General features: G+C 40.5%; 1 protein-coding gene and 1 pseudogene across 1 annotated transcript in view; one reads left to right on the top strand and one right to left on the bottom strand.

Annotated features, from left to right (window-relative positions):
- Window positions 1–17,705, bottom strand: part of CDK12 (cyclin dependent kinase 12) — a 60,759-nt gene that overhangs the window by 28,965 nt on the left and 14,089 nt on the right. Inside the window, 4 exon segments of the mRNA XM_037494847.2 lie at window positions 5,532–5,721; window positions 10,578–10,748; window positions 13,330–13,469; window positions 15,008–15,184. Of these exon segments, the coding sequence (XP_037350744.1) occupies window positions 5,532–5,721; window positions 10,578–10,748; window positions 13,330–13,469; window positions 15,008–15,184 (678 nt within the window).
- On the top strand, window positions 1,705–2,150 carry LOC119232671 (transcription factor BTF3-like; annotated as a pseudogene).

Below are 17,705 nucleotides of genomic sequence, written 5' to 3'. Positions count from 1 at the left end.
AGGGTCTCCCTGTTGGCCTAGGGGTTAAACCTCAGCACTATCACTACTATGGTCAGAGTTCAATCCCAGGGAGCTAAAGCCAGGGAGCTAAACCCACATGGCGCAGCCGAGCTCTCCTGTCTCACCAGTGCTTCCCTTAGCAGTGTATTTCAGTAAATCTATCTGGTCTGCTCCCCACTCTGTCTCATAAATCCTCTCACCCCCGCAACTCTGGCCTACACACAGTTCTTCTATACAAAATAAATAAATCTTAAAAAAAAAATCCAATGATGACCTTAGAGAGGCTCTCAAACTTTACAATGAACTAAGAAGCACCTGGAAAGTTTGTTAAATGTTTCCTGGGCGCCATTCCCAGAGATGATGGTCATGGCTCAAGAGTCACATTTCTAACAAGTCCACAGGTGTTGCCAATACTACTGTACTAGCCTGAGGATCACACTTAGAGACTACTTCCTTAGAGGGATCATATCCACATTTAATTCTGTTATTCTCTGACAGTGAGGTAATATTTTAATAAAATTTACCACAAAATTTCAGAAAACTATTACTTTGGATTAATCAAATTTATCTAAATTCACATGCAGCCTATTTATTCTTATTTACAGTTTGTGTTATCTCTTAGGATATGAAAAACTAACTCACCCTTTTTTAAGTAACTGCAGAGACCTCAAGGGCCAGATAGCTCAGATCAGGCAAAAAAGTGCAATAGAAGGAAAAAGGGGGGCTCTTTAAAGTATAAGCAATGGAATACAATATTAAAATAAGCTAATTACTCACAACACTTTACATTAAATCAACCCAGCTTGTCCTAGTAAAGATTATAAACATGGTACTCTAATTATCATTACATTAAGTCCAATTTATAAGCAAATTCTGACAAAAGCAAAAAGAAATAGCTAACTTGATACCTAATTGAATTTGAAAAAAGATCCCTCAAATTTCTTGGCATTCTTACACAGAGAAACCTGAGATGATCCTAGACACCTAGTACACGAAGTTGAAATAGTAACAAATAATTTGAAATATGAAATTAGACCAGACCCAAGCATCACTAGCACCAAGCATATTTTCTAATTCAGTCCCAACCCTCTCTCAGTAAATGACCTTAAAAAAAAAAAAAAAAAAGATTTATTTATTTATGTATGCAAGAGCTGGGTACAGGTCAGAGATGCGGGAGGGTGAGAGGATTCACCACAGAGAGTGGGGAACAGAACAGGCAGATTGTCTGAAACACACTGCTGAGGGGAGCAGCGGGGCGAGTCAGGAGAGGTCTGCTTCACCATGTGCATTCTCCCTGACTGGACTGGGATTGAACTTGTGCTGCAGAGGCTGTGGATTGCTTCATAGGCTGCATCTTAACCCCTTGTGCACCAGGGAGGCCCCAGTAAATGACCTTCTTAATTGAAAACAGAACTCATTTGGGCCTCCCTGGTGGCCTAGGGGTTAAGTCTTGGCACTGCTGCAGTGGCAGTTCAATTCCCAGCCAGGAAGCCAACACACATGCCGTGCAGCATGTGTGTTAGCTCCTGTCTCGCCCGCTGCTCCCCTTAGCAGTTTATTTCAGTTAATCCGCCTGTTCTGCTCCCCACTCTGTCTCACTTCCCGCACCTCTGGCCTATACCCCTGTTTTCTATGCATAAATAATCTTTAAAAAAGAAGAAAACAGAACTCATCAAGTGGGAGACTCTTCAATCCTATCTTATCATGAATCAAGAAAAACTCAACAAATTGCAGGCCCAAGTGTGTACTGCTAGGAAAGGTACTGCTCAAAAAAAGATGGTGGTTCCCAGAACAGCTACAGCAGATGATAAAAAAACTTCAGTTTTCCTTAAAGAAATTAGGGTTAAACAATATCTGGTCCCAAGATGTGAATGTGTTTACATATCAAAGAATAGAGATCTACTTTAACAACCCTGAAGTTCAGGAATCTCTGGCAGCAAACACATCCACCAATACAAGTCATGCTGACAGAAATGCTACCCAGCATCTTAAATCAGCTTGTTGCAGTCTGACTAGTTTCAGATGGTTGAAGCTCTGCCCAAACAATCTGTGCATGGAAAGGCACCCCTTGCTACCAGAAGGGTGGTGGTGATGATGAAGTACCACAACCTGTGGAACATTATGAGGCTTCCAAAAATGAAGCAAACTGAATTAGCTTCTGAAGAAAATAAAACCTGAAGTTAATGGGTGCTGTTATATATCACATGACTACTTTTTAAAATCTTGTTCATGGATCTGATAAAATGTAGATCTTTAATATTTTTAAACTGAGCCCTCTTGGAATGCAGCTCATTTCTGTTTTTTGCTTATACACATTTCATTCGTTGCAGCTAATTAAGCTAAAAGCCTAGGAATAATGTTTGAAACAGGGTAATAAAATTCTCTGCCTAGTGTACAGATTTTTTATTTCACTGAGACTGATTTGTACACAGAAAGCAAAGTTGTTATAGAAAGCTAATCATGGCATGTAATATGATGGATTAGTATTTGATAGAATTTGATTAAAGATTTTAAATGACAATGAAAAAACTTATTTGCATTTACAAACTTTTCTTCTTTCCCTTTAGTTATATATAAAAATATGTTAATCTCTTTTCTTGTTCAAAGATAATACCTACACTTGTGGTCACTACTACCTGAGGCCTTGATCCCATCTCCTCTAGAACCTTGCTCCTTTACATTTTGTTTCTTTCCTGAATCTTTATTTTCTTTTCCCTTAGCATTTAAATATGTTCAAATCTCTGCATCCTTAAATAAAAAAAGCAAAAAATTAGATATACCTACTACCATCATCTTCCCATTAATTGTGCTATACACTTACCCCAAAGTGTCACCACTGATCTTGTAATTTTCAAATTCTTTTTAGCTTTTATTCAACATCATCTGATATATATAACCACTTACTTCTTAAACACATATTTTACATTCATATTTCCTCATTTTCTTCCTTTTCTATAACTATATATTGTCATTTTAATCTCTTAGGTTCTACCTTCTGACATCGTGTCTGTTTGGTAACTTTCAAATCAATACTGCTAGTTTGGAACTCCCATATAACCATATGCCTATTATATATCACTATCCTGGACACACCACAGAGATATCCAAAATGAATTTACGCTCCACCCACACACTCTGGTCTTCCTTCTGTATTTCCTATATTGGCTACTATGACACCCATCTAGTTAGTTTCTGATGTCACAAATCCATGAGTTATCTTAAAGTATTTTCATTCATTGCCTACCATTTATTTGCTGGTCAAAGTCTACTGATCTACAGAGTCCATCCTGTCCATCTCTACTAGCAATGCTTTGGTTAGTTCAAGCACTGTCCATTTCCTATGCTATTCCTAACAGGTCTCCCTAACCCCAATGTATACCCCAAATAATGACCATTTAGTGACTTTTCTGAAACAGAAAACTAATTATGTCTCTCCTCTATCTAAAATTATATGGTGTCATTTATATTTGTGTTATTAAAGTAGAGTAAATAGCAAGGAGCCCAGTTACACTCTCCTCCCTCACTCATGAACCGTTTCCTCTTCCTCAACCAGCTAAGAACTCCTTACCATTCTCTTCAGGCCACCTAAGCCAGAGTTCTCTGTGCAGACAGAGCTAAATGGGCAAAACAGAAGATGGATGATCACACTAGACCATGAGACTCCTGCATCCTGCTAAGGAATCTGAGGAGGGAAGTTCAATTGAGTCTAGAACCACGTCAGTTTCCTAACATCAGGGACAGGGAGGGATGTGATCCACCAGAAAGGTTTAGAACAGAACTGCAGTTAATCCCTGACCTGAGCAAAAGGAACACAAGAAAGTATATTCATACTCTAGTTCAGAAAGTTGCAAAGCTGACAGCCATCAACACTAACTTCTTGAAGCATTATCCCTATGGAATACAGGTTCACCAAGCCTAGCTATAATGAGAATTGTGCATCACAGCCACAGAGACAGATAGGAATAATCTTTTAACTTCATGGGGCATCTCATAAAGTTATTTAAGTACACACATATGTTTATATATATAACACAATACATATACAGATATAGAATTGCATAATCTAAAAAACCAAAAAAATCAGTCAACCCAGCACCCTTCAGTGGCTATCACCTATGGATAAAATTTAAGCTCTTTAGCAAGATATACAAGATCCTTAAATCGCTCCTTGCAACTACCCACTTTCATCTCTTGTCTTGAATTCTTCTTTTCCTAGTAATACAAACCTGTTTAATTTTCCAGACATATTTTCACATTTATGTGCTTTTGTGCATGCAATTTCTTTTACCTAGAAACTCACCCCTGTTATCAGTCTTCTGATAAATTCCCATTGATTCTTTAAAACTCTATCTTCCCAGGTGCTCCCAAATTCAAGGGAAAATATGGGCTCAATATGTTACTGAATTGAGCAACTTATTTGTTTAGCTCTCCAGTGACCAACCACCCCATGTAGGTCTTCTAGTGAAGGATTATCCCAGGCAGTCCTGGTTGATTGGTCACTCCACTCCACAAACACAGAAATGTGCCACAATCATTCCATATTCTAGCTACATAATATTTATTAAAAAAAAATAAAATGTTTGGGCCTCCCTGGTGGCACAAGGGGTAAAGTCTCAGCACTATGAAGCTATCGGCAGCCACTGTAGCACAAGTTTAATCCTTGGGACCTCCCCAGAAAGCCAACCCACATGGTGCAGCAGACCTCTCCTGGCTCACCTGCTGCTCAGCAGTGTATTTCAGTCAATCCATCTGTTCTGTTCCCCACTCTGTCTCTGGTGAATCCTCTCACCTCCTTACCCCACACCTCTGGCCTACACCCCAGCTCTTCTATGCATAAATGAAAAAAAAAAGTTTAAAATAATGGATGAATCAGGCAAAGATGGCTGTCCACAGTCCAATTACCCAAAGAACTAAACAACAGTCTGATCTCGCTGCAGACTTATCTTTATTCTTCGATTGGTAGGGCTATCATTAAAGACTAATACATACAATGTATCTGATGTCACCTATGTAGATTAGGCAAAGAGCCAAACAGGAAGAAAGCAGCTAATAAAAACTTCTGAAGTATTGACACCGTTCTTCACCAAATTCCTACCAATACTATTAAAACCTGGCTGGGAGTATGTGATGGGCAGAAAGGTCAATCACCAACTACATCTGTGTTTACTCTGAAATGAGGTAATTGAGAAAACTGAGAACATTTCAACAGCAGCTAAAGAACAGAGGTGTCTCTCTCCACTGAATTCAATTTGTGTGTGAACTGTCGAGGACCACGATATTATTTACTAACTATGGTAAAAAGTTCTCTTGAGTATTTTTGTACAGATTCCCAAAAATGTTTGCAACTAAAAAACTCTTTACAAAACCTACCTCTATTAATTCCGTAGCAATAAGTCTATAGACTCCACTGATCAGAGAACCCCTATCAAAAGTTGTTCCTAAGATGCAAACACCAGACAGATATAAAGGCAAAAAACTAAAAGGGTTGGGAGAGGGAGAAAATGTTTAACCTCATTTGAAAACTATGTTACCTGTTGTTCAGCAAAATGTTAGAACATTTAATATCCCGATGCAGGAAATTCTTTTTGTGACAGTAATCCAATCCTTCCATTAGCTGTTTCATGAAAGATTTTATATGGTCCTCAGAAAAGTGCACCAAACCAGATTCTAGCAGTCCCATTAGGTCATGATCCATATACTCAAATACAAGGTAAAAGGCACCTACACAGATAAAAGAAAAAATTAAAAACAAAAAAAATGAATGCTGAAATGACAATACCTCAAATTCTTATATAATTTGGGAATTGACCATAAACGCCTCTGGAATATCATTAAATTTTATAGATTAAAATACTGAAAATAAGAGTGTTCATTAATTTGCCCTTTCTAAAAATAAAAAAGGTAACAATTTGAATTAATCTTTCAGCTGTCAACGCTTTCTGAACTGCTTATATTTTGGGGGTTAGGGGTGGGCCCAATCAGGTTACAAATGTAGTCTTTTATGATCTATGTTAATTGGCAAATTGCAGACGTTCTGCTAAATCCGGTCTATTATCTGTTGCTGTAAATAAAATTTTATTTGTAACACACAACCACACCCATTTGTTAATATTATCTATGATGATTTTTGTGGGAATCTTAACCATAACAGTATTCATATAATATACCAGGGGCAGCTTGGTAGCTATTATACATTATATAAATCATTAGCAAATTCATAGTATTTACGAATTAAAAGGTGAACCATTTAATCCAATTCCCTAAATTTAGAAGTGGATAAAATAAACAAGTAGCACACTAAGAGAATTGTAAAGATTTGAAATCCACTCTATTACTTTCAACAGGGTGCATGACTGAGGCAAACACTCTAATGAGAAATACTAGACCTAGACAATAACCTATCAGTCTAAAACTCTGTCTCCTGGTAGCATAAAGGCAAAAATTCTTTTTATAAGTCCCTGGTTCCTTCAGGTATAGTCACTGCAGCACTCCCACCACCAAAGCACCATAGTCTTCCACCAAAGTCCACTGTGCTTTCCTCTACTCCAAGACAAGAATTCTTTTTTTTTTTTTTTTTAATAGAGGCATGTTTTTATTTATTTATTTGTTTGTTTGTTTGTTTTGTTTATACAAGCACTGGGTATAGTCAGAAGCGCAGGAGGGTGAAAGAATTCACCAGAGGCAGAGCGGAGAACGGAACAGGCAGACTGATGAAGTACACTGCTGAGGGGAGCAGCGGGCAGTAGGAGAGGTCTGCATGCCATGTGGAACCTCGCCCCGCGGGGAGGCCAGGGATCAACCAGCGCTGCAGAGGCTGCAGGCAGCTTTGCAACCCCATGCTCAACCGCCGCGCCACCGGGGAGGCCCTAGCATGCAAAATTTTAAACATTTTTTTAAGCGGATCTATAAAATGTTTAAAGAGGTCTATGGGGGGCCTCCCTGGTCGCGCAAGAGTAAAGCACAGCACTGTGAAGCTACCCACAGCCTCTGCAGCAGGAGTTCTATGCCTGGCCAGTCAGGGAGCTGGCGCAGCAGACTTCTCCTGTCGCCGCAGACCTCTCCTGTCGCGCCTGCTGCTCCCTCAGCAGTGTATTTCAGTCTGCCTGTTCTGTTCCCCACTGTCGCTGGTGAATCCTCTCACCCCCTGCACTTCTGGCCTGTACCTTAGTACTTACATGCATAAATAAATAAATCTTTAAAAATAAAATAAAATAAAAAAATAAGGAACTCTATGACCCCTGAAAAGGTAAGAACTACTACTGCATTAAAGGAATATCTTAAAGAAACTTAGCTAAGACCTCATACAACTTAAGAAAATCACTAAAACCATAAAAGTGGACAGAGGACAAAAGGACAACAAACAAACAAAACAAAATTAAAATTATAGCAACAGAAAATAGATTGGTGGTTACCAGAAGGGTAGATGGTAAGGGTGTGGGCAAAATGGGGATTAAGGGGAACACACTTCCAGTTACAAAATAAATAAATCAAGGAAATATATTGTACAATTAATAATCAATACTAGGGTACTGCAAATTTGAAAACTGCTAAGAGGAGATGGTAAATAGACTGATTGGGATCATCATTTTGCAATGTATACAAATGTCAAATCATTATTTTGTATATCTGAAATTAAAATAATGTACAACATATTTTAATAAAAATCAATAAGAAATAAAACTGATCAACATGAAAAAACAACTCAGAATTAGCATAAGGAATGCAATCCAAAATAATACCACACTCCACCTATCAAGGTAACTTTATATGGCGATGGGACATCTGGTGGTGGACATGGTGAAAAATGTAATCTGAGTACTTATGCAGTGTTATAAACTAATGTTACCTCAATAAAAATAAAATAAGTAGAAAACCAAAAAAACTCACAACTTTTTAAAAAAGATATACTCAATATTAAAGTTGATATAGTGGAATGGGCACTCACTGGTGGAACATAAATTGTTTCTATCTTTCTTAAAAGCAATCCAACATTAAATATGGAAAATTCCTTTGGGTAAACAATTCTACTTCTAAGCAGGGGCCCCTCTGGTGGCACAGGGGTTAAGTCTCAGCACTATCAAGCTATCACCAGCCACTAAAGCATGCCGTAGATCCCTGGCCAGGGAGCAAATCCACATGGCGCACCAGACCTCTCCTGTCTAACCTGCTACTCCCCTCAGCAGTGTATCTCAGTAGATGCCCCTGTTTTGCTCCCCACTCTGTCTCTGGTGAATCTTATAACCGCCCATGCCTCTGGCCACACCCCAGGACTTCTATGCATAAATAAATAAAATAAATCTTTTTACAAAAGTATACTAAGCACATAAATCAAATGCAAAGATTTATGCACAAAGTTGTTCAATACAGAACTATAATATTTTTTTAAACTGGCAAATACTTGCTGAACAGAGACTGATGAAGTAAATTTGGATTTATCTAACTTTGTTTTTTTTTTAATTAATTCATTTATTTATACAAGAACCAGGGTATAGGCCAGATCTATGTGAAGGTGAGAGGACTCACTAGAGACAGAGCTGGGAACAAAACAGGCAGACTGACGAAATACATTGCTGAGGGGAGCAGCGGGTGTGAAAGGAGAGGTCTGCCGCACCATGTGGGACCCTCACCAGCTGGCAGAGATTGAACCGGTGCTGTAGATGCTGAGGAAAGCTTCACAGCGCTGCACTCAACTGCCTGCGCCACCAGGGGAGGCCCAGGATTTAGCTACCTTTGAGTACAGTTATTAATACATGTTAATATTGGGAATTGCTTATGACAAGTTATGAAACCTTAAACATACCGTGATCTTGCTTATGGCAAAATAAATATGTATAATATAAAGTACTAGAAAAAAATATGCCAAAATACTAATACCATAGTGGTTTCTATGGGTGGTGGTTTTGAAGAGGAGAGAATGGAGTGTAGAAATTATAGTGGAGAGAAGTAACTGCTATTTTTCTTTTCTAATTCTTCTATACTTTTTTATAATGGGAATGTATCACATTCAGTTATATTATTTATTTAAAAAAAAAGCTTCAACATTACATAGTAAATTATTCAAACAAGAAAATGGCATGAATAAAAATAAATCCTTGCTGGAGCAACCAATTAACATTTTCTTGTGCATCCTTACAGAACCTAGCTATACATTACATTATTTTTATGATCAGAGAAATATACTTAGTATTCTAATTCTGCTCAGACTTAACTTTTATAAATTTATCTAAATATTTATTTGCTTTTAAACTATATCTACCAAGGGCCTCCCCTGGTGGCGCAGGCAGTTGAGCGCCGCACTATGAAGCTGTCCGCAGCCTCTGCAGCGCCGGTTCAATCCCAGCTAGCCAGCGAGGATCCCACATGGCACGGTGGACCTCTCCTGCCTTGCTCACTGCTCCCCTCAGCAGTGTATTTCGTCAGTCTGCCTGTTCTGTTCCCCTGTCTGTCTCTGGTGAATCCTCTCACCCTCCCTCGCATCTGGCCTGTACCCCAGTTCTTGCATAAATAAATAAATAAATCTTAAAAAACAAAACAAAACAAAAAAAACAACAACAAACTATATCTACCAAACTTGAGGTGGCTATACCCCCGGGGATAATCTCTGAAGCACTGCTTAACTTTATCCATTAATCTCCAATTTTATGTAAATTAATCATAATCTCACAATATTCAGAGCTATATTCACAGATGCCATCTTCATAGATGATCTCTAAACCTTCAGATTTGCTATAGTAAAAGTAGGTTGGATCACAGTCATACATATTTGAATTATTTCAAACATAATTATATGAACAGTAATTTTTATCCCACTAAGACAAAAGTTACAAATCTAGGGGAGCATACCACTATGTAACCTAAATGAGATTGTTTTAGATAGACCTTCTTTGAATGCTAAACTATGTCAGTGCAAAACTGTGTAAAAATATGGATACATATAAACAAAAACTAGATAAGATAATGTAAAAAATATGAGAATAACTGATGTAGGTTTTCAATTCTATTATTTTTGTTATAATTTGTTAAAAGGAAATAAAAGGTCTAAAATGTTAAAAGAGGATCTTACATTGTTTATAAGCCTGCTTTATTAGGTGTTAGCACAGACTCTTAATGACTTCTAAAAGTATAAGAGTACACTGACGAAGAATGGTATTTTATATAATACATTGCTCAGCAATCTGTCAACATCATAATTTTGGTATGGATTAAAGAAGCTGGGGTCTCCCTGGTGGCGCAGGTTGTTGAGCACAGCGCTGTGAAGCTGTCCACAGCCTCTGCAGTGCCAGTTCCATCCCCGCCAGCCTCTGAGCAACCCACATGGCTAGCAGACCTCTCCTGTCTCGCCCACTGCTCCCCTCAGCAGTGTATTTCGTCAGTCTGCCTATTCTGTTCCCCACTCTGTCTCTGGTGAATCCTCTCACCCTCCCATGCATCTGGCCTGTACCCCAGTTCTTGTGTAAATAAATCTTTAAAAAAAAAAAAGAAGATGACTTTAGAATGAACTGCTAACCATTTCAAACAGGCAAAGGAAATTAAGATGTACTAATCTATCCTACAGAAAGGTGGTTCTTTGCTGGTACCTTTGTCCTTCTTGAAATCCAGAGCATCTTGTTTATCGGTGACAATTTCCTTCATGTTAACAACACTTCGATGGATTAGTTGACGCAGGATTTTGATCTCACGAATGGCTGTGATTGGGAAGCCCTCTTTCTCATTGTCCAGTCTCACCTTCTTTAGAGCCACTAGCTCGCCTGTCACAACAAATTCAAGCAATTATTAGTATTGGTTAGCATTTTCTAGCCATCATTGTGAACCCTGCTCTAAAAGACAAATTTAGGGCCTCCCCGGTAGCGCAGCGGTTGAGCGCTGGGTTGCAAAGCTGCCCACAGCCTCTGCAGCGCCGGTTCGATCCCCGGCTGCTCCCCGGCCATCGGAGGAGGATCCCACATGGCGCGCAGACCTCTCCTGCCTCCTGCTGCTCCCCTCAGCAGTGTACTTCGGTCCTTCTGCCTGCTCTGCTCCCGGCTCTGGCTCTGGTGAATTCTCTCACCCTCCCGTGCTTCTGACTGTACACAGTGCTTGTATGTATGTATGTATCAATCAATCAATAAATAAATAAATCTTAAAAAAAATCAAAAAAAAAAAGACAAATTTACTGCCTACTTTAATGCTATATACCACATACCTCTATTTAAAAAAAAAAAAAATTCCTATGTTCTCTTTATCTTTGATTTTAAGACTTGAAAATTTTAATTCAAATACAATTAGGCCCGGGCCTCCCTGGTGGTGCAAGGGGTTAAGTCTCAGCACTATGAAGCTATCAGCAACCACTGCAGCACTGAGTTTGCTCCCCGACCAAGAAGCTAATCCACATGGCCCAGCAGACCTCTCCTGTCAGCAATGTATTTCAGTCAATCTGCCTGTTTTGCTCCCCGCTCTGTCTCTGGTGAATTCTGTCACCCCCCCCAACACTCCCCACACTTTTGGCCTATACCTCAGCTCTTGCATGCATAAATAAAATAAATCTTAAAAAAAAATTCAATCAGGCCTAAAACTTTTGGACTACTAAAATGCATCAATAAAAATAAAATAAAATAAAATAAAATAAAATAAAATAAAATGCACCATTAAGAAGGGGAATGGGGGAAGGGGAAAACATATACCAATATTTCAACTACTTCATTTTATCTTTAAGAACTGACACCTCTATCAAGCAGAGGAACCTATAAATTTTTATCTTTTTTCTGTTTTTCAGCAAGCAATCATGAAACATTTACAGTGGACAACAACAACAAAAACAGAAATAGGGCCTCCCTAGCGGCCTCAGGGGTTAAGTCTCAGTGCTACCAAGGCAAAGGCCCACTATGCACATGGCTCAACAGACTTCTCCTGTCTTGCCTGCTGCTCCCCTAAGCAGTGTATTTCACTAGATCCACCTGTTCTGCTCCCCAATCTGTCTCCGATGAATCCTCTCAACCCACCTCCCCCACATCTCTGGCCTGTACCCCAGTTCTTCTACACAAAAATAAATAAAATCAGGCCTCCCTGGTGGCACAGGTAGTTGAGCGCTGCACTGTGAAGCTGTCTGCAGCCTCTGCAGCATGCGTTCAATCCTGGCCAGCCGGGGAGAAACCCACATGGAGTGGCACATCTTCTCACCATCCCGCGCATCTGGCCTGTACCCCGGTTCTTGTATAAATAAATAAAAACAATCTTTAAAAAATATAAATAAATAGGGCTTCCCCTGGTGGCGCAGCAGTTGAGCGCTGGGCTGCGAAGCTGCCTGCAGCCTCTGCAGTGCCGGTTCGATCCCCGGCTGCTGGTGAGGGTCCCACATGGCAGGCAGACCTCTCCTGCCGCCTGCTGCTCCCCTCAGCAGTGTATTACGTCCATCTGCCTGTTCTGTTCTCCGCTCTGGCTCTGGTGAATTCTCTCACCCTCTCGCACTTCTTTTTTTTTTTTTTTTTTTTATTTTTATTTTTATTTTTTTTTTTTTTAATAGAGGCATGTTTTATTTATTTATTTATTTGTTTGTTCATTTGTTTTGTTTATACATGCACTGGGTACAGTCAGAAGCGCGGGAGGGTGAGAGAATTCACCAGAGCCAGAGCGGGGAGCAGAACAGGCAGAAGGACCGAAGTACACTGCTGAGGGGAGCAGCGGGCGGCAGGAGAGTTCTGCGCGCCATGTGGGACCCTCCTCCGGTGGCCGGGGAGCAGCCGGGAATCGAACCGGCGCCGCAGAGGCTGCGGGCAGCTTCGCAACCCAGCGCTCTACCGCTGCGCCACCGGGGAGGCCCTCACCCTCTCGCACTTCTGACTGTACCCAGTGCTTGTATAAATAAATCTTTAAAATATAAATAAAATCTTTTAAAGATTTATTTATTTATTTATACAAGAACTGGGGTACAGGCCAGATGTGCGGGAGAGTGAGAAGATTCACCAGAGGCAGACTGGGGAACAGAACAGGCAGACTGATGGAATACACTGCTGCAGGGAGCAGCGGGCGAGACAGGAGAGGTCTGCCACACCATGTGGGTATCTTGCCAACCAGGATCGAAACTGCACTGCAGAGGGTGTGGACAGCTTCACAGTGTGGCACTCAACCGCCTGCTACCAGGGGAGGCCCAAAAATAAACAAGATCTTCAAAAAAAAAAAGTAATAATATAGCAGAAAACAATTATGCTGTGCTTTTTGAAAATTTAGTCTATTTAGTAACTTCAGGAGACAGAACTGAAACACAAAATTTACTTTCGCTAATTCTACTTAAGATGTTATTAGTATTGCTAAATTTTTATATTTCTAACATACAGAATTCTAAGCAGTATTTACCTGTGTCTTTGTCCTTGGCTTTATATACTTGGCCATAGGTTCCTTCTCCAATAATCCCAATAATATCAAACTTGTCCACACAACGTTTTCCCCAGTCGCTTTCTGTTTGTCTTCTTTCTCCATAACGAGGACAACAAATTCTAAGAGGCAAAACAAAAATAAAATTTAAAAGTTATTTTAAAAAATTAAGTCTATTCAGGGGCCTCCCTGGTGGCTCAGGGGTTAAAGATACAGGGCTATCAAGATATCCACAGCCACTGCAGCACAAGTTCAATCCCCGGCCAAGGAGTTGACCCACTTTGCACAGCAGACCTCTCCTATCTTGCCCACTGCTCCCCTCAGCAGTGTATCGCAGTAGATTTGCCTGTTCTGCTCCCCACTCTGTCTGTGGTGAATCCTCTCACCCTTGACACCTCTTGCCTACACTCCAGATTTCTTGTATGTATAAATAAATAAACCTTAAAAAAAAAATTAGGGCTTCCCTGGTGGCACAGGAGTTAAAGACAAAGTGGCTAGCAAGCTATCGCCACTACTACAGCACACGTTTGATCCCTGGTTGGCCAAGGAGCAACCCATATGGTGGAGCAGACCTCTCCTATCTCACCCACTGCTCCCCTCAGCAGTGTATTTCAGCAGATCTGCCCGTTCTGCTCCCCACTTTCTCTGGTGAATACTCTCACCCCTCCCCCACATCACTCCTCTGGTCTACACCCCAGTTCTATGCATAAATAAATCTTTAAAAAAATTAAGTCTATTCAAAGATGAAAAGAGAATTCTTTTATGATGAATTCTTTGGCTCTTGATTCTTTCATCTTTCTTTATTGAAAAGGCAGGAATCAAATAGTATAAAAAGAATAGTTTAGACCATTTCTCACAGTGGCTAAGACACGGATATTTGTCTTTAGGAAGAAATAAGATCAAATAATAGATCTGCTACTTACTTTCTGACTTCTATTAAGTATTGCTTTCCTCAGCTACGAACTGGGGAAAGAAACTCTACATCATAGGGCTACTATGAGAATAAAATCTAAAACCCTGGGAATGACACATGATCAATAAATATTTTATTGAGAGGAATGCGAACAACCGAAAAGGTTAAGCCAAATTTATGTGGTTTAAGGGGGGGTGGGAAATGCCACATCTATTAATTTTTCATTTATTGATACATTATGTACATTTCATATTATATACATGGTTGACACATCCCGACTAAATGGATTTTTTTCTTCTTTAATATTCTATTACAAACTAAAAAAATAGGAAGGAATCAAGAGCTCGTGATATATTTGGTTGTAGAAAATTTTTGTTTTCCTGAAAAACAGTTGGATCTCTAAATTCCGCTTATGCAGGGGTCTCCCTAGTGGTTCAGGGGTTAAAGTCTCAGCGCTATCAAGCTATCACCAGCAGCTGCTAGCCACTGCCAGTCACTGCAGCCTGAGTTTGATCCCTAGCCAGGGAGCTGACCCACATGGCGCAGCAGACCTCTCCTGTCTCACCCACTGCTCCCCTCAACAGTGTATTTCAGTCAATCTGCCTGTTCTGCTCCCCACTCTATCTCTGGTGAATCCTCTCACCCCCCCCCCGCATCTCTGGCCTGTGCCCCAGTTCTTGTATGCATAAATAAATAAATAACAAAACAAACAAATAAATAAAAGAACAGGTCCCTCCAAAAACTCACTTTGGTCTCTTTTTATATGGGTGCTGAGGTGGTGTGCTTGACTTTGGTTCTGGAGATTCTGGGGGAGACGGATCCCCACCAGGGAGCTCAGGAGGGAGAGGGAGGTCTGTGAGTAAGTGACGTGTCCTTTGTTCCTTCTCTTTCTTTACAGGTTTTGAAGGAAGAGTTTCTCTTGGACTAAACAATAGAAAGGAAGAAAAGAAAAGATCACAACTAAAGAATATGCACATAAAACTTTTTAAAGCTTATATAGTAGACTACACCTATTCAAGGAGAGTATATTCCAAGACCTCCAACAGATGCCTGAAACTGCAGATAGTACTGACTTTTATATATGCTATGTGTTCTCCTATATGTACATATCCATAGTAAAGGTTAACTTATAAGTTAGGTGCAGTAAGAGACTAACAACAGTAATAATATAGAACCTTTATATAATAAAATTTTGTGAATGTGGTCTCTACCAAAATCTTATAGTAAATATTATCTCCCAATAGTGGTAAAGGGGGATATTTCTATAATGTCTGCTGATTACAAGGATTTCAAGAGAAAAAAGCCTTTAACTTAAGGAAATAGAACATAGCACAGTAAAACTTACCTGGACTCTGCAAAAAGAATCTATATTAAAGAGACAATTAAAACTTTGGGTATTATTTGTAGCTCCAGTAACAACATGTTCTCTAATGTCCTTCCTAAGCTCCTATTAGTATTTTCATTGAGATGAAATGAAATACAGGAAGCCATCATTTTAAATTCACAAAGCAGCACTGCAACTCACTGGAGTTCACCAAATCTGTGTTTTTCCACTGGGTAGTCCCCTTACCTTCTTTCACATGCAGAAAATTTCTGCACTCCTTTCTCCCGGCAAGGTCCTTCAACTGGTCTTTTTACTAATGGAGGCCTTTCCCCATTCCACCCCTTTCACCACCTAAGGCCCTCTTATTCAGATCTCAATTTAAAATGTATTTTCCGGGCCTCCCCTGGTGGCGCAGCGGTTGAGTACTGGGCTGAGAAGCTGCCCGCAGCCTCTGCAGCGCCGGTTCAATCCCCGGCCACTGGCGAGGGCCCCACATGGCGCGACAGACCTCTCTTGCCGTGCCCGCTGCTCCCCTCGGCAGTGTATTTCTTTGTCAGTGTGCCTGTTCTGTTCCCTGCTCTAGCTCTGGTGAATCCTCTCACCCTCCCACGCTTCTGACTATACCCAGTGCTTGTGTAAATAAATAAATAAATCTTTAAAAAAAATAAAATATAAAAAAATAGAATGTATTTTCCTCTAATGAGAAGCAAGCCTTTTCTAACCCTTGACTTGATAAGATCATCTGTGGTATTATTTAAAACTTTTCTTTAGGGGCCTTCCCGGTGGCGCAGCGGTAGAGCGCTGGGTTGCGAAGCTGCCCGCGGCCTCTGCGGCACCGGTTCGATCCCCGGCTGCTCCCGGCCACCGAGGAGGGACCACATGGCGCGCAGACCTCTCCCGCCCGCTGCTCCCTCAGCGGTGTGCTTCGGTCCTTCTGCCTGCTCTGCTCCCCGCTCTGGCTCTGGTGGGTTCTCTCACCCTCCCGTGCTTCTGACTGTGCCCAGTGCATGTATAAACAAAAAAAAACAAAAACAAAACAAGCAAACAAATAAATAAAGAAAAAAAAAAAAAAAAAAAAAAATAAAACTTTTCTTTAATAGCACTTCACTATCAAAATTAAGTACATGGGGCCTTCCCAGTGGTGCAGCAGGTTGAGCCCAGCACTGTAAAAGCTGAGCACAGTGCTGTGAAGCTGTCCACAGCCTCTGCAGCGCCGGTTCGATTCCAGGCCGGCCAGGAAGATTCCACATGGAGTGGCAGACCTTTCCTGTCTCACCCGCTGCTCCCCTTGGCAGTGTATTTCAGTCTTTCTGCCTGTTCTACTCCCTGCTCTGTCTTTGGTGAATTCTCTCACTGTCCCGCGCCCCCAGCCTGTACCCCCAGTGCTTGTATAAATAATAAATCTTAAAAAAAAAAAACCCATACTAGACAGTAAGTCCTTTTTATACCATCACAGTATAAAAATGTTAAGAAGAATCTTGGGATTCTACCCACACCAGGAGCCTACTCCATTTTTTTGACAAGTAGATATATAAAAAAAGTATACTCTTTGCATGAATATTTCTATTATAGAAGAACAAAGAATAGATTTATCCCTTACAACGTATATTTTTTTTTTTTTACAACGTATATTTTAAAAGTATACTACTACCGGGCCTCCCGGTGGCGCAGCGGGTTGAGCACTGGGTTGCGAAGCTGCCCGCGTCTTCTGTGGCGCCGGTTCGATCCCCAGCTGCTCCCCGGCCACCGGAGGAGGGCCCACATGGCGCGCAGACCTCTCCTGCCGCCCGCTGCTCCCTCAGCAGTGTACTTCGGTCCTTCTGCCTGCTCTGCTCCCCGCTCTGGCTCTGGTGAATTCTCCCACCCTCCCGCGCTTCTGACTGTACCCAGTGCATGTATAAAAAAAACAAACAAAAAAATAAAAAAAACATGCCTCTATTTAAAAAAAAAAAAAAAAGTATACTACTACCCTTTTTTGTGTCCAATCTCAAAACCTACTACTTCTTACCAATTTTTATCATTTTATTTTTTTTTTTTAAAAGATTTATTTATTTATTATACAAGCACTGGGTACAGTCAGAAGTGCGGGAGGGTGAGAGAATTCACCAGAGCCAGAGCAGG

Source organism: Talpa occidentalis, unplaced genomic scaffold (assembly GCF_014898055.3).
Source record: "Talpa occidentalis isolate TD23 unplaced genomic scaffold, MPIMG_talOcc4v2.1 talOcc4.7, whole genome shotgun sequence".
NCBI classification, from domain to species: Eukaryota; Metazoa; Chordata; class Mammalia; order Eulipotyphla; family Talpidae; genus Talpa; species Talpa occidentalis.
This window is presented reverse-complemented; position numbering and strand designations above follow the sequence as displayed.